Below are 24,700 nucleotides of genomic sequence, written 5' to 3' on the forward strand. Positions count from 1 at the left end.
ATGTTCACATTCCTCATCATAGTTGTGATAAAGTGCTCTCTATATTAGATAACCATTTGTGTGTTTCATTTGTAAACAGCTTAATCATTTATGTATTTATCTCTAATGCTGTTACTGAGATCTTCATATATTTTTTTCCTTTTTAATTTACACTGTTAGAGTATTTTAAAAAGCAGATTATTTTTCCTTTTTAGCTTTTTCTTGGTTGTTAAGTCATTTGAGGAGAGGAGAATTAAGCTGTCTTTCCTAAATGGTAGAGAACCAGTTCCTATTGGTTAAAATCACCGCAGAAGTTGTATGTGTATGTTGGAGGTTACACATATATATTGGTTCTTTCTAAAGTTTTATGCACTGATTTTAACATCCATTTGTAGGTCATTTCTGTAGCAGTTATTACCACAATAATCTAATAATGAGTTGTCTGTTTCTCTTATTATTATTAACAATTTTCTGAACTTCAAATGGTTGTAGGAGGGGGTTAGAGTTGTTTTTTTGTTTTTGTTTTTTGTTTGTTTGCTTTTTTTTCCCCTCCGGTCATGGGGCCTGAACTCTGGGCCTGGGTGCTGTCTCTCAGCTCTTCAGCTCAAGGCAAGCGCTCTACCCCTTGAGCCACAGCGCCACTTTGGCTTTTTCTGCTTATGTGGTGGTGAGGAATCGAACCCAGGGCCTCATGCATGTGAGGCAAGCACTCTACCACTGAGCCACTTCCCAGCCCCATGGGGGTTAGAGTTTAACATGCCCATCTGCGTTTCCTTTGCTCCTGGATGTCTCACCTTCCGTCTTTCTCTCCCATCTCACCTTTGCATTTCCCTCTCCTTTTATCCCAAATGTACATTTAGTATTCTGGCTGTCTGCGTCCCTTCTTTTCTTTTCCATCCTTCTACTCCCCCTTACCTGCCCTCCCCACCACATTTTCTCTAATTTTTTCCCCTTTATTATTTGAGATTATTCTGAAAGAAATATGAGTCTCTTCTTTCCCTTTGCTTATTTCTCCCAGGGTCAACAAACTTGATCTGTAATGGGATAATAAATCCCTTTGATTCTGCAGGCAATAGAGATTTTGTCATACTCTACCCTGGAAGTTGAGGATAGATATTGCATAAAGGAAAAGGATGGTCTTGGGTAGATTCTATTAAAACTGTTTCCAAACATAGGCATCGGGCCGACGTCAGCCCCTAATTTGCCAAGCACTGATGAATTCGTTCATTAATTTTATGTTACACAGACCCCTGGGTATTTATTCTATGTTGAGGTTTCAGTGCAGCACTGTCATTGTTTTGTTATTGAAATGATCCCAGCTTTGACCCCTGGCAGCTCCTTCGTCTGGCTCCTGTGCCATCCGTATCCTCTCACTGTGGGTTTGTTCATTTGTTTTCTTAGGAGATGTTTTACTTGTTAGCACTGCAAGACCATTTGGCTTCATCTCGTGGATGAGCTATATCCTGTCAGTTCTAAAATCCAATACTTCTCTAGGGATTCTTGTTCCTTTCATTGGAGAATGGTGTTTAGAAACCAAGTTATACATGTGAGGTGTGTTCATTGCTACTGAGGGAGGCATTCTTTTTGTGGTCTTCTCAGAGGACAGGTGGAGGAGATACTGGTGTGTACACTAACCCATGGTTTATATAGCTGTATTTCTGTATTTATAGGTATGTGTCTGTGCATGCATGGTTAAAATCAGCCAGTTCATACCACTTCTGTGACTCAAATCTTATCCTGGCATTCATTCTAGTCTTCCCTTTAGTTTCTTTACAACTTCTTCATCTTCTTTGAGATCCTGATTCCTCTTGCCAACAATTGGCTTATTGGCTCAAACAATCTATATGTAAGGTCATGTCTTTATTTTTCATACCTCTGTGAAGAACAAATTTACCAACTATAGTGCAGTATTTTTACATAGTTTTATTTATCTGTGGCCTCTGTTGTATCCACTTTAAACATATTTTTTTCCCTTAAGTAAGAGAATGCCTTTTCCCCCATCCCTTCCCTTGAATTGTGTCCACCTTGGTGATACAGTAAAAGTCAGTTGTCACTGGCAGCATCCCATCCTGGGGGTCCCCAGCATCCTGCCTGATATTTTAAAAAATGCATACAGAGAAAGTTAAGTGTTTGTGGTCTGTAGCTCTGTGGGTTTTGACAGATACACAGTCATGGATCCACCTCCGAGGTGCCACACATGGCAGCTTTGTCACCAAAAAGTTCCCTTATGCAGTCACTTTGTCATCATTCCCTCCTCTTCTGGCTCCACTCATCTAAGTCATAAAACATAGAGCCTTTGGGTCTGTCTTTTTTCCCTTGGCAAATGAACTTGAGATTCACTCAGCTGCCTTGCAAGTCAGTGTTTTCCCCCCTTTCTTTCTGAGTAGTGATCCAGTGTTATATGGGTGGACTTCGGTTTGTTTATCTGTGAGCTTGTTGGAAGATATCTTTGCTATTTCCACTCTTGAACAGTTATGAGCAAAGCAAGCATGAGAATTCACTTGTGGATTTTGTTTTGAGTAAATATTGTACCTGTTCTTATTTCTGCTTTCATAATTTTATTCTTTTTGGCTCTTATTCTCAAATGCTCTTTCATTTTTAAGATACCTCTTGCAGTGTAGGTCTTATTTCCATCTTCTTGATTGATTTGAAATGTTTATTTTTGTTTCTATACGTTTCATCTGTGTTTTCCACACAATTTTATTAAGGCATTATTTACCTGCACACAAACCTCACCGACTGTTAAGTGTAAAGTTGATTTTTCACAGATGTCTATGGAGACCACAGTGGTCAAATTATGGTGCATTTCTGCCTCCTGGAAAGCTTATTTGTGGCTTTTGTAATCATTCTCCTTTCCAGCCCCGCACCAGCATCCTGCAGCCACTGATCTTTGATCTTGGGGATATGCTTTGCCTGCAAGGTGCTTTCCTAGGTCGGCCCTCTTTCATTCAGCTGATGTTTGTGCAGTTTGCTCGAAGTAGATGTTTATCCATTGTCCTTTCTGTCAACAAGCAGCAGATCGTTGCCTGATTATACTGTAATTTATTTAGCTGCAAAAAATATTTTATTTCTCTGGTTTCTGGCTACTATGAATAAAAATGCTATGCTCATTTGTATCATTTTTGTATCATTTGTGCCAATGCTAGGACTTGAACTCAGCCCTTCACACTCTACCACTTGAGCCACAGCTCTACTTATGGCTTTTTGCTAACTAATTGGAGATAAGATGTTCATGGACTTTTCCTGCTTGAGCTGGCTTTGAACCATGATCCCCATATCTCAATCTTCTATGCAGATAGGATTACATGCATGAGCCACCACCACCTGCCTAAGAAACTGTTTTTTTTAAAAAATAATATATACATTTTTTCTTGTATTTTTGCTTTCTGTTTTCACATTTTAAATAAATAATGCTTTGAGAACCACTTTGTATCTGCTTCTGATTTTATCATACTCAGTAATGATTTAGGATTAACTGTAGATATTCAGTTGGTCTTATTGTTTAGTGTTAATCCTTATGTGTAACCTTCCTGCACCTTCTTAAGTATGAAGTTCAAAGACAGGTTGAAAAATCAGTTTTTGAAATACCCGTTTGAGTCAGTATTTTTAATACTTGGTCTTCTAAGACATGAGATGTCTTCCTTCTTCTCAAACGAGGGACCACAGAATCACTTGACCAAATGTAGAATTCTTGAATTAGAAATATTTATTTACTCCTCATATATTATGGCACATAATAGTCTGTAAAATTGATCTGATTCTTGTTCTTACCATTTTGGATGGCCCCTGATAGTCGTACATTTGTTATTTTGGAATAAAGATGCTTGTGCCCAGCCTGAAAGTTGACATTTTTTCAGCCTCTCTTTCTGCCATCACTGAGATTTTTTCTTGACCTGCAAACTCAGAATATGAGAGATTTTTTTCTGTTATGTCTTGGGTTAGTATTTCTGTTCCATTTTGATTTTTTTCCCTCTGTTGGACTTACATTGGTTGGATCTGTGTAACCTCTCCCAGATATCTATTCTTACTTTCTTCGCTATTTTCTTGAAAATCTGTGGCCTTTTCTCTGCCTTCCTGGAGAGCTTTTGTGTATGTAGTCTACATCACTGATTTGATTTCTGCATATTGATTCTATCCTTTCCTGGTTCCAATGGGAATTTTCTTCTTTTGCTTGTAGTTTCCTTTTGGTTTCTTTATGTGCTTTCTTATGTAATGGATCTTCTTTCATTTCAGTTTCCTTTTGAACCTGTTGGTTTCACTTCATCATTTTCCCCTTTTAAATACAGAGGCCATATTTTTTATTATCTTGGAAGACATACCATAGTACTATTCAAAAATGTACAGGCCCTGATCAGAGCAAGGCTCTATCTGTGAGGTGTCTCAGCTGTGGTCAGGGCATCTGTCTTAGTCACCGTCATCATGTTGCCCGTGTCTATTGGTTGGACCTTACGTTGAGGTTAGTTTGATTGACCTGGTCCTGAGACAGATATCTTGGCCAGGGAGCCATTTCCTTGGGATGGCTCTCCAGGCATGAGCAAGAGAAGCCATTGTGCCTCCTATGTTCCTTTGACCAGATCACTAGAAGCAAGTGCTTCTAGTAACTTCAACAGCTCATGGCAAGTTGCTTCTAGAATGTTCTCTATCTTCTTCCTTCTTGAAGGCTATATATACCAAGTTTAATGATGGGGTTCCTGAATTCTTCTACCCACAAAGGAGTTGTTCTGTGAAGCTAAAGGATTCACAAGGCATGGTCCTCATGGATGTGGGGTTTGTGGTTTGGCATCAGGAATGAATTATGTGTCTGCCACATAGCATGGCCACACTGATGCACATATGTGCAGGCTATAGGGGAGAATGAAGGAAGGAGTGACATTGACCAAGAGACATTAAAAAAGACTCACAAACCAAAACAAGGTATGTTGCTCAACGCCACAGCACCATACTTTCTTGTTCTTTCCTGCCAGAGACTAAGATACAGACCAACAATGCATTTTCTCAGGCCAGCCTCATCAGCCGCAGCGCTGTTCTGTGTTTTCTGGGCAACCCTGGTCCACAGCAACTGTATTGTATCCAGTGCCCCTGTGTGATGGGAAGCTGGGGTAAGGACTGTGATAGGTGACTAGGGAGGAGGCACACACTGCGTGCATTGTGTCCACAGGAGACTCGAGCTTGGGAAGTTAGTCCTGAATGATACAAAAGTGCCACAAGTGTTCATTGACCCTGCTAGGTATTGAGAGAAGACCACTGTAGACCTCATCAAGTTGGGCCCACTTGATAGGGTGTAGCCATTGAAAGTGTGGGGTTCGGAGCCCAGGTGATTGGTACTCTGGTTATTTCTCAGAGGTGGGGCCCTGGACAAGGTCCATATCCTCTGTAAGAAGAATCATGCTTATAATCCTAGCTACTTAGAAGGCTGAGATGAGGAGGATCATGGCTCAAGGCTACCTGGGGCAGACAGATTAGCAAAGGCCCATCTCAGCTCATAGCCAAGTGCAGGAGAATGTGTCTCATCCCAAGCTGCATGGGGGGGGGGGGGGATTATAGTCTCAGGCTAGCCTGAGCAGAGAAGTTCATGAAACTCCCTCTCAGAAGAAGAAGCTAGGTGTGGCACAGCACACATGTCAGGCTAGCTCTGGGGAGAGGTGAAAAATAGGAGTATCGTGGTTTAGGTGTGTACCTGAGAAGGAAATGAGACCCTGCCTCAGAAATGACCAGTGCAGGAAAAGCACTTAAGACATGATGCATGGCTCAGTGATAGAGTGACTGCCTAGTGAATAATAATGCCCTGAGTTCCAATCCCAGTACTGCCAAGAAGGAGAAAATTATGTTCTCACTTTGAAGATTCACTGAGCTAATAGATAGGGATTGTGTACGTCCGTGGCTGGCTCTTGGTGAGTGTTACAGAGAGGTTGGATGTTGCGGTTGCTATTTTGTTAGCCTGGCAGTGAAAGGTTGAGGAGCCAGATGGCCTTGGATGGGTGTCTCACTGCTTCAGCGTCTCTCCGTTTCTGAGCGTCCAGTTTGGCCTCCATTGACTTGTTCTGCTCAGAGGAGCCTCCTTGTCCGGCTCCTTTGAGGCCCTTCCTCTCCCCTGTGCTTATCTTGGCACTCCGCTCTCTTCCCCCAGTCCTTTCTGCAGAATATGTTGTGCCTACTCTTTTCACGGCTGTGTCCCCCACTGGACCACAGGTGCCCTGATGGTCTGTGGGGTTCAAGTCTTGGTTAACTACACTGACTGACTCTGTGGAGGGAAGCTACCTACCTTCTCGATGGCTTCATGTCCTATCTGCCCTCTAGAAATCTCAATGTCCTTGTTCATCCAGTGGTAAGAATTTACACCCAGGTGAAATACTGGGGGCAAAATGAAACCTGACACCTTGTAAGTGATTATCAGAGTTCCTAGAACATGTACCAATCCAGGTGACTGTCATCATTATTATCCTTAATAACACAGCCATCCGTGGGTCCCTGTGGCACAGGTAATAATTGCATCAGAGCTTCCCTGCCCCCCCTTGCTGTGGAATAGTCTCAAGTCTGGGATCACAAAGAGTAACGGTTAATTAATGATTTAGTTGAACTCCAAGGAATAGTTCTGAGTCTCAGACTGCTCATCTTTGAAGAAAAGAAGCTGGTGGAGGTATAAGCATGCTCGATTTCCTTAGCATCATTCATATACTTTAGCACGTGTAAGTCCAAGAGAAGGGGTCTAATTTGCACTGGTACTGCACATGACCTGTGTGGTGGAGAGGCTGATGAGTCGGGGTCAGAGCTGCCAGGACTGGTGCACATTGCTGAGTGGCCAGCGGGCATGTGCAGTTAGGACACCGAGGAGGATGCTGGGGAGCTTTAGGAGGAGAGAGGACTCCCTATATGAGGAATATTGCGGCATAAGCAAGGCCAGGTTCTAGGTACGGATCTTCATTACCAACAGAGCAAACTGGCATTCAGATGATGTCCGAGAACCTGTGAGAAGAGAGGGACCAATGGGAGGTGAAGGAGGGTCTCCACAGCTTCCCTCCTTTTTCTCTGTGGACATTTTGGACTTTGGCAAGAAGCAATTCTTTTTCTGAACCTGAGAATAACACTCACTTGTTTGTTTAAACGCTGCATTAGATGAGATATATAGAAACATTCCCGTCCACTGTTCTGTGTAAGAGAGCAACCCCTTTGTTTCCATAGAGTGCTTTGGAGTGCTCCACATTACCATCTCTTCAGTTCTTCTAACAACTGTGTTGGTGGTAGTTGTTACTATAAACTCCTGTTTTTACAGCTGGGGATGCTAAGGTCCAGAGAGGTTGACTAGTGGCTCCTGGTCTTAGGGATAGAAAGTGGCAGAGCCAACAGATTTTCCTTCCAAAGACCGGGCTATCAGAGATGGTCCTGTTAGTAGTATTCATAGTCAAGTGTCCAGTGGCTTTGTGGATGAGATCAGAGGTGGAAGCAGTTATCTTTCTAAGTCCCCCATAAAGCAACTTGTGACTCTGTGATTGAAACCTCAAGTAACGTGGAAGGAGTGAAGTGCGTTTCTCCCTCTGTGTGACCCCCACGTCCTTGCTACCCCACCAGGCTTCTGGAGCAGCCCCGATCTGCATAGCTGCCTTTCAGACTTAGAAAGGCTCCGTGGAGTGGTTGGTCTCCTTTGCTTCTTTCCAGGGAAGAGCTGGTTGTCCTAAGACGTCTGGTGGCAGTGTGGGGAGACATTGTGTCTGCAGATACCACCAAGGTTTGGGCCCAGGAGGCTGTGTGAGATGAAGAGACCTTTGGAGTTGCATATGAAAATGCATGTTTGTATATTCTCCACAGCTGCCCTACAAAGCCGTCGTGCTACTTCCTCCTTGCTGTATGAGTCATCCGAGGCCCACAGTGGTTTAGAAACTTGCTTAGGAACATGAGATAAGGCTTGACGGTATTTAAACTAGATGATCTTGCTCCAAAGCCTGTGTTCTTGAATATACTATGCTCATTTTTTCTCCTAAGTTCATTTTGTTAAGTGACTGACATCTGTCCATCCACTCATCCATTTAGAGACCAGCTCTCCATCCTTTCATCCACCACCTACCTGTCCATGTGTCTCACCATCCACTTCTCTTTCTGTTATCGATCTGTTCATCCATCTACCTCTCCACCCTCTGATTTCACTGTTCATCATTCAGTGATCAGTCCATCCTTAATCCAGCCATCCACTCACTGTCCATCTTTTCATCAGCCTCTCCTCCCCTCCCCATTCATTATGTTGGCTATCTGTCTAACATGCTCCTTTGCTTCATTTGGGGAAGATACTCCCTCATCTGAGAGCCAAGCATTTTCTGCCTTCCCCTCCCTTCCTCTCTCTTCCTTTCCCCTTTCCCTCCCTTCTTCTCTCTTCCTTCTCTCCCTCCTTCTCGCCCTCTCCTTTTTGGAGAGCTCAGGGCCTTGCGCTTGCTAGCCAGGTGCTTTACCACTTGGATCACTCCTTTGTTGGTTATTTCAAGATAGGTTCTTGCTGTATGCCTGGGCTTCTCTAGGCTGAGATTCATTTATGTATGCTTCTTTATGTCATTGGCATGACAGGTGTGTGACTCTGTGGCCAAGCATTATGTTCCCCTGTAGCTGGGATGACAGACATGTATCACATTGCTAGCCTTTGGGTAAGATAAAGACTCAGAACTTTTTACTAGTGCTGGCTTTGAACTGCAATCCTTTAGATTTCCACCTTCCAAGTAGCTAAGATTATGGGCTTCAACCACCATGCCCATCAGATTGTGTGTTTTCTAAACCTGAAAACCTCCTGAATACACATTCCCTGGTTCTCAAGGACTTGTGTGGGCTTTTGCCATTCTAATTCCGCGCCCTTGGGAGTGATGCTATTCTAGGCTGGTTTGGGCTGCTTTGTCACCTTCCTCCCTCTGCAGGCATGCGGAAGGTCTCTCCCTACAAAGGCCTCAAAATGAAGCAAAGCTACAAGCCCATCCACAACTCCTCTGGGCTTTCTGAAGAGCATTGACAAATATTTCACCAGTGTTCCTTGATCTATAGATTGGAAGTTGGAAGAGTTGGGCATGAGTTTACTTTTTACAAACTAGTATAGAGTTTGTGTGGCATATCTGTAAATTATGCAGTAAATTTCAAGCAGATGTCCACAGAGCATTTTATAAGGAAAGAAATTTTAATTGGCCTGTTTAAATGGAGATAAATCAATTATGGAAACAAAATTGTCTATGAGAGGCAGTATTGGGAAGAGGAAACATGGCTTAGCTATTTCCATATTTATTAAGTGTAAGGCAATAAAAACTGTTTAATTATTTTGCATAGCCTCTGTTGTGCATAAACCAGTGAGAGACAATCCCTCTTTACAAAAATTCAAACATGTAAACAGAGGCCACTAATGAACCCTGCCTGAATTTCAGTTTAACTTCACCCACTTTACTCTTCCCATATTTCTTCCTATGTTTCCACGTTGTAGTGTTGACTTAATTACATCACAGTTCCATTCCGTACAATTACATGTGCACTCAAATATAATATACTTTTGAATATAATCATTTACATTTTTTTTTTTTATTGAAACAGCATCTTTGGGGTAGAACACTGGGAATTTTCACTGTGTTTTTTTTTTTGGTCCATTCGTGGGGCCTGAACTCTGGGTCTGGGAGCTGTCCCTCAGCTCTTCAGCTCAAGGCTAGCGCTCTATCAGTTGAGCCACAGTGCCACTTCCGGCTTTTTTCTTTTTGCTTATGTGGTGCTGAGGAATTGAACCCAGGGCCTCATGCATGCAAGGCAAGCGCTCTACCACTGAGCCACCTTCCCAGCCCCATCACTGTGTTTTTTTTTTAATGTTAAAAAACCCTCAGATCTGCAGTAAAGTTTAAGGAATAATAAATGAATTGTCTGATACCTTTTGCTTAGTACATCTGCCATTTGCATGAGGACTAGTATTCAGGTCAGCTTTTGTTACTTTGAAGATACAGAGACAGTAGCACTTGGCTTGAAACTAGGAGGTGGGTTCAGATCCCACCCTGACATCATCCTGGCCGTGTGTTGGAGTCCCCTTCACATTTGGTTTCTTCATCTAAAATTGTGGTGTACCCCGTAGGGCTCTGCTAGCCACATGGTGGGCTCCCCCAAAATGTCCTATCTCTTGGCCTTCTAAGTGTGCTCCTATGGTGCACCAGGTTTCCTGCTTGGCTTTGTTAATTATAATCCTTTCTGGTTGAGCTGAAAGAATTGTGCTGCTGAGACAGTTGTCCTTGTGGTTAAGATTGGTGCCTGATGACAAAATCCCAGCACCCGAACAGAGCACCGAGAAGTCCTCTGAGCTACACAGTGCATTGCTCTTGCAGAAATGAACATGTGGTACTTCTGTACATTGTGTGTGTGTGTGTGTGTGTGTGTGTGGTACTTCTGTACATTGTGTGTGTGTGTGTGTGGTACTTCTGTACATTGTGTGTGTGGTACTACTGTACATTTTGTGTGTGTGTGTGGTACTTCTGTACATTGTGTGTGTATGTGTGCGTGTGTGTGTGGTACTTCTGTACATTGTGTATGTGTGTGTGTGTTACTTCTGTACATTTTGTGTGTGTGTGCACGCGCTCTCATGTGTGCACGCATGTGCACACATGGCACACACACAGAGTAGGAGAGTAGGACTGGTGTGAGCATGGTCCTTGTGTAGCTCTGCCCTTCCCACCTGCGGGACTTGGTTGAGTTCCTTCATCTCCCAGAACCCTAGTTCTCTCTTGGTAAAGTGGGGAAGTACTACCTCACTGGGTTGTTTTCAGGAGCATTTAAGATAGGCTGCAATTAGGATAACTTAGCGTAGTGCTGTGTATAGTGTTGCTCAGAATGGAAAACCCACTCTGAATTGGTCTTTGGAAAAAAATAAGCCAATTTTGCTGCTATGCAAAGAATGACAGTCTCTTGGGAAAGCAAGCCTGCAGTGTGATTTCAGATGCGAGCAAGCATGGCTGGACACATGGCGGCCCCTGGCAGGGGATAGCGGCCGGCCACCATGGGACGTGACCACCTACCTGTATGCCTTTGGTTTCATTGAGTGATGTCCCTGATGTTCCTGGCTGTGCCAGCTGACCTATGCCAGGTTCCGTGTTCTTGCTGCCCAGGACTGACTTTCTCTTTCCTCTCTGTTTTCTGACTTTTTCCACCCAGGTTGAAAGGATTGTGGACAAGAGGAAGAACAAGAAAGGGAAGTGGGAGTACCTTATCCGATGGAAGGGCTACGGGAGCACGGAGGACACGTGGGAGCCGGAGCACCACCTCCTGCACTGTGAGGAGTTCATCGATGAGTTCAACGGGCTGCACGTGTCGAAGGACAAGCGGGTCAAGTCAGGGAAGCAGTCGGGCACCTCCAAGCTGCTGCGGGACTCCCGGGGCCCCGCTGTGGAGAAACTTCCCCACAGGTCTTCAGAGCCCGCCAAGAGCAAAGGGACTTCCCACAAGCGGAAGCGCATCAATCCTCTGTCCAAGCCCAAGAAGGGGCATTCAGGCAAGTCCCCCGCAGGTGGCGACAGGGCAGCTAAGACAGTGTCTTACAGGACTACACCCAGCGGCCTGCAGATCATGCCCCTGAAGAAGGCCCAGAATGGCTTGGAAAATGGGGACGCTGGCTCCGAGAAGGATGAGAATCATTTTGGAAACGAGTCCCACCAGCCGGACTTGGATTTGAATGACCACGAGGGAGAGCAGGAGGCCGGCGACAGTGACGGGACCCACTCGGCGCTGGTGGAGAATGGGCTTGGTTGGTGCTTTTCTTTCCCCTTGGGTTTGGTTTTGGTCAGGTGGGTGGGTGGCCTGCAGTCTAGGGAACGGGGAGGATGCTCTCTTCCTGACTCCTAGCTTTCCAGTGATGTTCCCTCTGTTCATCCCCCTTGTCCAGGGCTGTGGGTCTTATTTCCAAATTAGGCCCTGGCTGCTATAACAAAATCTGGAGGCTTGGTAATCTGTCAGCAATAGAAATTGGTTTCCCACAGTTCTGGTGGCTGGAAGTTCAAGGCCAAGGTGCCAGCAGTGTCAGTGCCTGGTGGGGGCTGTTCTTCAGAGGGTATCATGGAACTGTCCTGACATGGTACAGGGTGGGGGTGGGGTGGGAGGCGTGGCCCTTTTCAGGCTGCTAACCCCTCTGGAGCTGAGCCCTCCACCTCTTGATGCTTCTGCATTGGGGGTGAGGTTTCAACCTGGGAATTTCTGGGGAAGGGAGTGTGGGACACTGGTATCCAGACTGCGGCAGGTGCACAGTGTCATCCTGACACCATCCCAGGCTAATTCCCTGAGTTTGCACTCTCTTGCTCCATCCTGGAAGCAACACAGCTTGTGTACACCATGTTCCACTCTGGAATTCCACCCTCCTGCTGAGTCTGTACAGGCAAAACTAAGGAAAGAGGAGGCAATGGCCCAGGTAATTTGAGCTCCCACACCTGCCGTTTCCCCAGCAGGTAGATTGCTCTGGAACTGAGTCCTAGGGGGCCCTGTGTCTTCCCGGGGAGCTGTCTGTGCCAGGGATTGGTGTGTGTTCCCTTGTTTCTCAGACACCAGCGTGTCTACCAGCGTGTACCTTGTCCTCTTCGCTGATACCTTGATCCTTGGCAGGTGGGGGATCCTGTGTGGGCATGGACAACCCATGCCAGGGAGAGCAGGGCCATCTGGCACCTGCAGGCATGCTGAGATGGGAGAGGAGTGATGTGAGTGTTGATGGAACTTTGGGGTTCACTGGGGTGAGCTCGCCACTTAAAGGACTCTTACTGGGGGGCTGGGAGCCCTTACTTGGAGGTTCTTTCTTCTCCAGAGTGGAGATTCACCCAAATAGGATTCATTTAGCCATCTCTGACTCACATTTCCGTCTGGAGATCCCTGGTGCTGGTGGGACTGTGCCTACTATATATGTAAAAGCTGTTAGTTTTGAACATGCAGCTCCTGGGGAGAAGTGGGCTGGGTACTGGAGGCTTGGCACAAGCGCCCATGTTTGCTGCTCCTGTAACAGCTGCCGCAGTCACCGGCTCCCTATGGCAGGCAGGGTGACAAGCAGCTCCAGGTGTCTGGGGCTCTGGCTGTGGGTATGGGGAGTAAGCCCAGCACCCTTGGCTGTTGCCACCCTCTGCCCTGTTCAGAACACAGCTGGGTGCAAGGGAGGGTGGTTTTCTGATACTACTAGACCCTGGTGTGAAAAAGAAGAAGGTGGCGTCCCTCATCCTGAATTGCTTTCTAAAGAAGTGCTAACTCTTTGCTGTCTGTCTTCGGCTCTCATTGAGGCCAACCTGGTCTTGGCCTGCTGTCAGGCAGGTTACCTCCAACCAGGAGAAGCAGGTGAGGGCCACGGTTGTCTTGTCAACTCCACTATGCTTATCTGGACGTCTCCCCCTTCTCATCTCTCTGGTGCTTCCAGTGTGCACAGCTGGGATGGGCAGGAGGAATTGCCTGCCTCTCTCTGCTTTGCTCTGAGAGGGCCTTACTGCTTCATAGCGTGCCGTAATGGTGCCCATGAGGTCCACGTGGCTAAGCCAGTGCTTCCTGCACTGCATGCGTGTCAGATCACTTAAGACGGTGAGAGCTCATCACGTCTGTGCACCAAGCATGGGGTGGGACCCCAAGGGCGAGTTGACAGACCCATGGCCACTCTGCTGCATTTTGACGCATGCTCGAAGGTAGCCTGAGGTAGCAATTAAATTTCACATTAGGCATCTGTGCACTTTGGATTCAATACTAATCTTTTTTCCAGCACTTCCTGGATTACTGCTGGAAGTAGAGTGGTAAAAGACAGGTAAGGGCTTTTCCTTCAGAAACTTACAGTCTACTTTCTGGTGAGTTAGAGCGGTTGCATCTAGCTCCGTGCTGAGAAAGTGTGTGGGGCTGGTCACACATGTGTTCCAGACAGGCGGGGCCACTGTTCCACCCATGAATGTCCCAGCCACCATCAGCTCTGCACATTCTAGCTAGATGCAGCTTTTTGTTCAGGTATGCAGGTGACCTGAGGAAGGAAATGGCTGGAAATTATTGCCAGAGATAGCAAGGGCAATGGCCAAGAGAGTTGTTCTAGATTCTTGAACAGACAAACTCAAGAGAGAAGAGGCTCTGTTGGAGGAGGGCAGCCCTGGTGAGGGAGTAGCCATGCCTGGGGTGGAGCCCTGATGTCCTCCTCCTACCCGCTCCCCTATTCTGTCTCCTGTGGTTCAATTCCCAGCACCCACTGCTGTGCCTGCAGACTTGCCATACCAATCACAGGCTTCCCTTTCCCTGGCAGAAAGGGACGGGCTCTCCCAGGTGCCGCACACCAATGTGTACACCAATGTGCTTTCCATGGTTTTCACTTCCTTTGGTGAATGATAGGTCTGCATATGGAGTAGCGACCCGTGTGCTGCTGACTTCCCCAGGTTCTGCTGTGGGAAGACATGCTAAACTGGGGCTCCGGCGGGTAGTGTTTTGGTTGCAGATTGTTTCCCCCAGCCATGTTTATGAGGTGTATGCCGTGCTCGTGTTGCTCTCAATTCTGATTTTTCTCAGGTCATGACAAATAGCTTTGTGGTTCAGATACCATCTGCCTCAGTACCCCTTAGGGAGCTTGTTAAAACTCACTCCACCCTGATCAAATGGCGGGGCCTCAGGTGGGGGGGCAGGATCTGCATCTTACCTGTCAACGGAATTCTGAGAGTGGGTGTACACAGGTTGTGAGCAATCAGTCCTGGGTCCCTTGGAGGAGGGGAGGGCCAGAGTGATTGCTTGGATTTTTTTTTTTTTTTTTTTTTTTGGGTCTGGTCATGGGGCCTGAACTCTGGGCCTGGGCGCTGTCCCTCAGCTCTTCAGCTCAAGGCTAGCACTCTACCACTTGAGCCACAGCGCCACTTCCGGCTTTTTTCTTTTTGCTTATGTGGTGCTGAGGAATCGAACCCAGGGCCTCAGGCATGCAAGGCAAGTGCTCTACCACTGAGCCACCTTCCCAGCCCCTGATTGCTTGGATTTTAAGCCTGTATGTAGGAATGTGGACCTTCCAAGTTTTAAAACCTGACAGTTTCTGGTACCCTTTCCTGAACCCACCCTCTCTCTTTTTACCTAAAGCAGAGGTTTCACCTGAATGGAGAGGCAGTTGGGCTAGTTCGTTCCTCCCATTCTGTCTGGAACTGCTGGTCATTCTCTTGTTTAGAGGTGTACAGAGCCACATGTCCATTAACCTGAGGGGACATTGCTCCCTATACCTCACCCTTCCCCTCTAGCCCGAGAAGGACACGCAGATGCCTGCTGCTCTCCAAAGCCTATGGCCCACGTCCACGTTGCTTTAAGTTTTGAGGGTCTTTTCCTAGTCTGAAGACTGTCCTCTGTCTCCCAACTCTTTTAATCTCAGACGTCGCTTGAGTCTATGTTTTCCCCATTATTCCTGCTGTTGAATGCGTCATCCCACAGATTCTGGCAACCTTTGCCGTCTTGTGTCTTTTGATCTTTTAAGATGATCATAGCCTTTGCTTCTAGAATATTTGTTTATCGCATCTTACTCTTTCAAGGTGATTATCATTTTTCCTTTATTGGTCAAAATCAGGAACCGTGTTTGGAAAGCAGGGCACGGTGGCATATGCCAGCACTCAGGAGGCTAAAGCAGGCTTGTGAGTTTGAGGCCAGCCTGAGTTACAAAGCTGTTTCATAGAGGAGCACTTTAGTGCTGGCGCCAGTAGAGGAGTGCCCTGTCACTCTCCAGCCTCAGTTTCTCAGAGGTGGAGCCAGAAGTAAGTCTGAAGAGTGGGTAAGAATGCACATGTGCATTTCCATCAAGTTCTCTGCTTCTTCTCTCTCCCCACCATGCTTAAGACCATCATCCTGGATTAATGAGCGCTATGATGGCAAGATGGATATGTAGGGGCTCCTGCATGCTGGTTGTTACAGGGAGAGAGGTAAAGTGTGTCTGTACTCTGGATCTTAAAGTTTGCTTCTAGAAAACTTGGAGAATAGAATGTTTGTGAATTGAAGTTTTGGAGGATAGGAACTTACCCTGAGGTACAGCCTTGAGGTTTGCAAAGTAGCTCCAGCAATCATGCAGTTCTAATCAGCAGTACTCTCTGTATGACAGAAGTGGAGGGTGAGGTTACATGAGGGCTTAGGTTGGGGCCAGCAGAGAGACCCAGGCAGGGTGCTCCAGCTATGGCCACTGAACTGCCCAACTTGCTTCCAGACAGTAAAAAGCGATCCCTAAGCTCTGATTGTTCAGACGTGGGACAGGAGTGCTGCTGAGACCCGCTTCTGCTTCCCAGCCCCCCTTGCTTCCTGTCCGACCGACATGATGTAAGCCTACAGGACGAGCTCTCCACAGTTCAGTTTGAAAACTTGGATATAATGGTCCATTTCCTAGAATATTAAAATTTAACTACATCGAATGTGACATCAGAAATTTCACAGAAGGATCCTGAAAGAAAGAACACAAGGTCTATGTGATTTTACAGGCGCTTTGGAACATTCTAGAGCAGGTAATCTAAGCCCATGGTACACATCATCCCTGCTGGTCCAGATGATTGCAGAGAGCAGAGAAAGAGAGCACATGGAGTCCAGGAAATCCTAGACTTCAAAGCAGGCAGAGAGAGGAGGAGGAAGACAGTTCATAGGACAGCCTCACTCAGGTGCAGGACAGTTCTGAAGAGCCCAGCCCACGGACGCCTTCCCAACGCTTGACCCTTCCAGGAGCTTCTCACTCTGGCCCTCCTGAAGTTGGTTCCGGCGCATGACTGAAGAGCTGCGGCTGCTTCTAGAGGCTTCCAGCTTAATCTGGAAGAAGCTTTTCAGGGACAGCTATCTCAGGACAGCCCTGAGCGTCCTGGGACAGGGTCCCAACCCATGAGTCCAGGCCAGTGTCCACATGATGCCTCTTGCCCACCCAGGCATCTGTTTCCCCAGCACAACGTTCTCTTCACGGGTGCGGAGCCCCAGCTCTCAGGTCCACAAATGCTGACCCATCCTTTGGGTGTCTAGAAGTAGGGGATTCTCCAAACCGGTAACAACAACAACAGAAACTATGAAGGTTTTGTGTTTCGCTTCAAAATGTCACAAGTTAGTACTTTGTGCTAATGAATGAACTTAAAATAACCCATTTACGCTTTTATGCTATGACCCTGTCCGGCTTGGCCACTCCATCCTTTGAAAGTGCCAGGCTGTGATGGAAAATCTGACTCTCCTACCGGGAGCAACCTGACCCCTGGCAAGTCCAAGGGAGAAATGGACTCCCCGTGGGCTCCTGAGCCTGGGGTTTGGTTTGGCATCTAGAAGGGGTGGATGGGATTCTGATGCTGGCTTTCCCTGCCAGCTCAGAAGCTTTTCTTGATTGGCCACCTAAGAAATGTCTGAGGAACTATTTTCTTGTTGCCAGTCATCTGTGTCTAGCCTTGTGGGGGTAAAGTGGGGAGTAGATGCTTCCTTCCTAGCGAAAGCATTGTGTGGAGTGGGTACCGTGTCTCTAGAGGACTTGAAGCAAGAATAAAATTAGTTTACTGGTCACCCACAGTGTGGCAGAATGTTGACCACCATTGACTTTGTTGACCTCCTTTTTATTTTATTTTTATACTTTTTGTTCAGAGATTCTGCACTCCTCTTTTACAATGTCTTTGAAAAAGAGAGAAAAGTACTTACATGACATAGTTTTAAGTTCTTGTAGGGTTTTATTATTTTATTTCCCTTTTATTTCTTTCCTTTTCCTTTTTCTCTCCTCTCCTCTCCTCAATTCTCTGTGTCTCTCTATTCCTCTTAATTTTTAGTTACAAAAGTTGATGCATCTGATTGTACAAATTCCTACAACATGGAAAGGATTAGCTTTTGTTTCCCTTTCTTCCCAAATTCTATTTCAAGTGTTCATGTTTCTTATGGGTCTTTGTGGACTCTTCTCACTTATTACCCACTACATATTACATATGTAATAGATATCATACATTTACTCAAATATTTGTTGAGGGAGATATGAATATGAGTAATCTCTTTTTTGTGTATTTATCACTATTATATCTGTTTATCAACCATATTTATTTGTATCTGCCGTATATCATCTATCTTACCTATCAGTCCTAGCATCTATTTTATCTATCATTACCTATCATTTATTATATTATTTATCATGTATCATAGTGTTAACTATCATACTTATTATCTGTCTGTCTGTCTGTCTAGTCATCTGTCATCTCCAAGGCCTCCCTGAGGTGACATTTGAGTAATGTCTGGGGCATTTACAGCCTTTTTCCTGTAGCTTGCTTTCTCCGTTTTAAATCCACCTTGGCTCTGTGTCTGGGTCAGGACATGTGGCTCTGCTCTCCTCTTTTAGCTGCTGAGGATTTTACAGTGTGCAGAGACTTAACTGTTCTCTCTTTGACAAGGCTGAGGCAGCCTGCAGAGACATGTGCTCTTGCCAGTCCTGGCTATCTATTACCAGCCTTTGTAATGCTTTTTCCAAACTCTGTTGATTTAATTTTAGTTTAGCACTGAGGGAGCATCTTCTCATGCCCTGTGTCTGTCCATGGAAACTGGTCAGGTGCAGGCATGTGCTAAACACAGTGTGCTGGGAAGCCATCGTTCATCTTCTGCCTCAGGTAAACGCCTGACCTCTCTGTCCATTTCATTGATGGAATGCAGATAATTCTGCCCCCAGCACTGGGCAAAGTGGCAGTGAATTAATTTATAGAAAGCCCTTAGAATATTATTTTTCACATGGTAGATATTCCTTAGTTATTAACAGTTATTTCACTTCCCTTGTTCTAACTGTATCTTTGGATTTTCCTATTTGTTTGTTTAAAAAGCTTTTTTTTTGTCATGGAGTTTGAACTCAGGGCCTATGTGCTGTCTCTGAGCCTCTTTGTGCTCAAAGCTAGTGCGCTACCACTTGAGTCACAGCACTATTTTCGGATTTTGAGTGGTTAATTAGAGTCTCATGGGCACTTTTCTACCCAATCTGTCTTTGAACCACAGTCCTCAGATCTCAGCCTCCTGAGGAGCTAGGATTACAGGCATGAGCTACTGGCTCCCAGCTTTAGAAAGCATTTTACATATTGTGTATATTGATCCCTTGGTCTAGTGTTAAACCTGCCAATACTCATTGAATGACAGCTGTATGCCAGGAACCATGTAGACAGATAATAGAGCTCTGCCACAAAGGATATACAAGAGAGCCACGATGGGGGCTAATAGTGGGGGTACCAGAGCCACCCTGGGAGGGAGCCTTCTTGGAGAAAAAGATACATAAATTGGATCTGATAAGGCCAGCTGAGTGATCGAGAAGAGGCATGGCTGGAGGTGGTAAAGAGTGTAACAAGGGCACAGAGTAAAAGACCAGCACAGGGGTACATGTTGCCACATCACAAAGGATATGGCAGTTCAACCCATCCTAGACCATCCTGGGGGAAGCCAGATCCATGGACCCTACTCTCTGCATTCCACATGTGTGGCTCCTCCTTAGTGTCCCTTCCCTACCACCCCTCACATGCATAGTGGTTGCCATTCATCCTGCATGTCCCCTTTAGTGACCCCTCCCCTGGGAGCCCATCTACCAGGGAACATGGCCTTCTATTTCCATCTGCCCATGTAGAAGTGTCTTCACTGACAGCATGGACCTCAGTTTGTACGTGTCACAGCCTGTCATTTATATATTAGTTACTTTGGCATTGTTGTAGTTAAATACCCCAGAAAAGCAACTTAAGGGAAGATTTCTGCTTGTGGTGTCAGATGGTTCATGCACTTGGGCAGAAATCAGAAGAGTGCTTGCCTCATGGCAGACAGAATGTGGAGAGTACAAGAAAGGCCGCACCCCCAGTGACCTACTTCCCCTATTAGTCTCTGACTCCTAAAGTTTCCTGAACCTCCCAAAACAGCGCCACTGGCTGGAGACCAAGGGTGTAACACTTGAACTTGCTGGGACCTCTCCTGTCAAATGCTCCCATTGTGCATAATCTTGCCTCCCACACTTAGTCATGATCCCCGAGATGGTAAGGATGGCCTGGAATTTTGTTCATAGCCCTATTGTTGAATTGTGCCAGGGCACTAAGAGGTGGCTAAGAAGCAGAGCGGGTGCTGGATGAGGGGTGATCAGGAGGAAGACAAGAAACCTTTCCACTTATGACATGGGTCCAAGGCTAGGTCCATGCAAACTCACCTAGCATTAGTCAGAGCCTTGATCCCTGGTCCCCCTCTTACCTTCCTTGAGTTGTTCCAAGTGTTTGCTTGGTTTTCTTGTGGCTTCCTGCTCGTGGTACCATGCTATGAAGAGCAGATAACACTGTCAGGGTTATTAACAGGAGCTAAAGTTCCCCTTTACCTTGTCGTTTTTATGTGTAGGTTTTTTTTTCTAAGACAAAGCCTTCCTTTATAGTCCTAACTGGTCTGGAGCATTATATGTAGCTCAGGCAGGCCTGTGAATCACGAACTTCCTGCCTCAGTCTCCTTAGTGCTGGGATTACAAAGGCACGAACAACCACACCTGGCTCAACAGTGGTCTATGTGCTATCAGTCATGGCTGATTCTTCATTAAGTGACCAGGCTCACTCCCCATGTGCCCTTGGTAGCAGAGTATACCTCCTATGGGTTACATTCTTCCTGTTTTGTATAGTTATTTGCTACAGAAAAGAAGTTATAGGCATTGAAACTGAGGCTGGTGCACATGGACTAACTGGCCTGTGGCCTGCTGGTGGGTTGGTGGTCACCAGGGTTTCAGCTCTGCTGATCTAGCGCCACACACACACTCTGACTGCTGCTGCCCCCATTTGTCAGAAGCTTAGAGAGGAAAGTCACATTATATTTGAAAAACCTGTTTGTGTTAATTCGCCTTTTGAGATCATAAACTTTCCTCTGCCGTTCAGTTAAAGAGACATTTATTTTATGCCTCTCTATGCTGACAACTGAAGATACAGAGATGACCAGCCTGGTCTTCTTGAGAATTTGAAGCTAATTAAGTGGATGAAGGAGTCACTTGGTCCCTTAAGACTGCTACAAAGCCATGCATGCTAATTCTGGAAGGACCGGCCCTTGAGTTCCTTGATCAGCCATTCCCAGGCACTTGGGATGAAGAGGCAGCTTCCAGGAAGACCACTGTTGAGGTGGCTCTGGAGGACTCGATGTGCGAAGGTGGAGCATCCTGGCCAAGAGGCCGTGGAAGCAGTGGTCCAGAGACAGGAAAATGCAGTGCTGAGGCCCTCAAATAGTCCTGAAAATTTGGGTGTTTCAAGGGCAGTAGTGGGAGTTAAGGCTCAAGAGCAGATCGAGACCAGAAGGCTGAGGAGTGCAAGACTTTGAGTAGAGGAAAAGGGATAAAATGAGTTTTCAGTGGAGTTACTTTATGCACACTAATGCTCTTACATCCTAACACTTTTTAAGTAGCTATGGCCCTTGGACAATCTTTATGCAGGAGTCCAGGTTTGAACTGCAGAAGCAGGATCTCCCTCCCCCCAACCCCTTTTTTTGGCAGTACTGAGAATTGAGCCCAAGTTTCAGGTTTGCCAAGACAGACTTTTTTTTCTACCCCTTGAGCCACATTCTTTGCCCTTTTGCCCTTTTGCTTTTAGTTGGTTTTTCAGATAGGGTCTTTAGATTTCTCAAGGTCAACCTGGGACTAGTCTTTCTACTTAGGCTTCCTGAGAAGCTGGGATTACAGGCATGGACCATAACACCTGGTTCTGAAATAGTTTCTTGTAATCAGGTTATTTTGCATTTTGAATCCATGCTTTTCTTGGCTGTTTAAACTGTTTAGATGGCTGACAGTAAACATCACAAGATGTATATAATCATCCCAGCCATTCTAAGTACTCTCACAACCTCAACTTCATTGAAATTCAGAGTGTATGGATTTATCAGGAATTTATCAGGAATAATTATGGCCTGCCACAGGATGGCTAATGTGACTAAGAAGTTGCAAATTTGAGCTCAGCAGGTGCATTCAGCCTTTGAGATCTGAGCTTCTCTACAGGGGGGCCAAGTTGGGAGCTGGGACAGGAATGACCAGTACTGTTACAGTGGAGCTAGTACAGTGCATAGGAGCACTCTGAACCACACCTGGTTGTGTGTGTGTGTGTGTGTGTGTGTGTGTGTGTGTGTGCGCGCGCGCACACGCATGCATACACATAGTGGGGGGTGTAAGCCAAGGGATTTCCCAACCTCTTCCCCTCATCATAGCCAAGACTGACCTTCCTGCCCACACTTCTTTGAGACATCATTTGGGGCAGACATACACTTACTCTATGGTTCCCAATGACCATCTGTGGCCACCTGGTTATGTTGATAATTCTGTATAATCCACAAATGAAGATATAAAAATTCAAAATCTCTTGGGAGATGAAAGGTTCACCCTTGGTAATCATTCAACATACAAGGATCTATGTCTGTCTTGTGTGGGGCTCCTGTGGTTCGGAAGACACCAGAATGAGTAGGATAGTCCTGGCCTTGAGGAATCCATCTGGGGGCCAGGAGGGAGCCAAATGTTCACGAATAGCAAACCGAAAACAGGGAGGCATGCATGGTAATTACCCTGCCATGTGAATCCTCACTGCTTTACAGGAAGCCTTCAGCCTTAGGTGGCCACACTTGAATTTCAGTTAATTAAAATGAAAGAATTTTAAATTTTCAGTGGCCTGTTTTGGCCACTGGCTACTCTGACCATGCATCCATTGGACATTTTCATGATTAGCAGAGTATTCTGCTGTGCACAGCTGGATGTGCACGGAAGCTGTCCAGGGTAGATCCACATCTGGTCCTGCTGATCAGGCCACCCCAGGGGCCTGCAAATAGAGCCACCCTAGCATCACAGATGCTCACTGAGAACTGCTGAAAGGACCGAGGATTGTACAGTGTGGGCTGTGAAAACAGGACAGACAAACAGGAAAGAGGACATGCTGCTGAGGGAGGATGTCCAGGCATGTCCCACTGGAGCCACACTAAGAAGGACAAGGCCTCTCATGAGTGTGGGAAGGAGGCTGACATTGGTTTAGGGATGGAGAGTGACCCTGGTCTCCCGACTGCCTTCTGGGTCTGATGGTTGAAGCCCCACGGAGTGCCACCATTGGGAAGGAAAGTTCCTGGTACCTACTCCCAACACCCTGTGCTCTCTGCTTGGGCTCCATGAAGAGGTGAGATCTCGCTTGGCTGCTGTGAGGCAGAAAGCAAAGGTGTGAAGTGAGATGTGAGCGAGCGCCCGAACCATGCAGGGCCAACCGCTTGTAGAAAACACAGGTTTTCCTGCATAAGGGCAAAGCAGAGCTTGGGGAACATAGCTCAGGAGGCTGAGGTTTCCTCACCTGTGAATGAGGCAACTGTGGAACGAACCCGCCATCTACATAGATGTTCCATTACTGGCATTGTGGTTCATTGGGTGCTCTAGTTGGTTTTCTCTGTCTCCTGGCTTGCTCATTCATGAACTTGATGACAGTGTGCCGAGCATGTGCTGTATTCTAGGCACTGCCATGCTGAAGATGCAAAGGTGTATAAGATTCAGGTTTCTCCCCTGAGGAGTCCATGATCTGGTGGTGACAGCAGGCATGTGTGGGGATGAAGAGAACACAGTGAAATGAGCTCTGCTTGGTGAAAGATGTCACCTAGCACAGGGGCCAGCCACTGGGCTTCTATTTTCTTTTTGGCTTTGTTCAGCAGTAGACTGGGCTCCTGGGAAGAAAAGAAATACTTTTCTTACAGCTCATGTGAATGGCAGGGCTCCCATGCAGCATGAAGGTTTAGAGTCCAGCATCTTGCTGGAAGTTATCATGCCATGCTGGCACTGCTCTGTGGTGTGGCCTTGGGCTTTGGTCAAGGACAGTATGCTACAGTGTGGTCCTGAGAACTGATTGTGATATCCCAGGTGAAAGCTAGATTTGGCACTCAGCAGTGCACAGGGATTGAGGGGTGGGACCTAGAGCTGGTGGCCGACGTGACACCCAGAGAGTCTCTGCTTTGGGTTGTCCTGGGTAGTGTGGATGGTTTCCAGTCCAGATGCTGTGATCATCAGAGGGCAGGACTAGAGTACAAGGATGTGTGGGATCAGAACAACTACACATCCTTGACTTAGGGACAGCATTGGTGACATCTGCACTTGTCCTTCCTTCCCACTGTGTAGTGGAGTCTTTGTGTTCCTCTTGCCTAGTGCTTGATGTGCTCTTGTTAGAGAACTTGGCCACAGATTCTGAGCTCTAACAGCACATTGCTGAGAACTGATGCTGCATGAGAGGCACGTGCTCTGTGGTTCATTCTTGGTCTGCTCTGTTCTCTGACCTGTGCAAACACCTCAGCCCTCAACCTTCTGTCCTCCTAGACAGCCCATGCATCTATAGTTCTACAGTTCAAGAAGGATAACTTGTCTTGGTGGGGAAATATTGGAAATGCCTATTCACCTGTTCCTTTGAGTGCTATTTTAGCTGGGTATAAAACTGTTGTTTGGCAGCTATTTTCTCTTGGCATTGTGATGATAATAATTTTTTTTTATTGTTACTGAAAAGGTGATGTACAGAGGGTTACAGTTAGGCAAAGAGTACATTTCTTTTTGGACAGTGTCAACCCTTTCCTCATGCTCACTCAGTTTTGCCCTCCCATTCCCCACCTGTAAGTTGTATAGTTCATTTTCAACATAGTGTCCAGTGAATACTATTGCTGCATTTATTCACCCTTTGACTCTCCATTTCTGTGCATTCTCTTATATAAACAAACAAACAGAACAAAAGAAAAGGAAACAAAAACACCAAAGAAGAATAAACCTCTCATTTTCATTTCTTGGAGTAGAATGCCTAGAGTCATGTATAATTTGTTATTT

At 46.1% G+C, this 24,700-nt stretch overlaps 1 protein-coding gene across 1 annotated transcript in view; it reads left to right on the top strand.

Annotated features, from left to right (window-relative positions):
• Positions 1-24,700, top strand: part of Cdyl2 (chromodomain Y like 2) — a 97,647-nt gene that overhangs the window by 46,630 nt on the left and 26,317 nt on the right. The window contains exon 2 of the mRNA XM_042700872.1: positions 11,122-11,710. Within this exon, the coding sequence (XP_042556806.1) occupies positions 11,122-11,710 (589 nt within the window). The remainder of the gene's footprint in view (positions 1-11,121; positions 11,711-24,700) is intronic.

Source organism: Dipodomys spectabilis, unplaced genomic scaffold (genome assembly GCF_019054845.1).
Source record: "Dipodomys spectabilis isolate Male_0828 unplaced genomic scaffold, ASM1905484v1 ptg000273l, whole genome shotgun sequence".
Taxonomy (NCBI): domain Eukaryota; kingdom Metazoa; phylum Chordata; class Mammalia; order Rodentia; family Heteromyidae; genus Dipodomys; species Dipodomys spectabilis.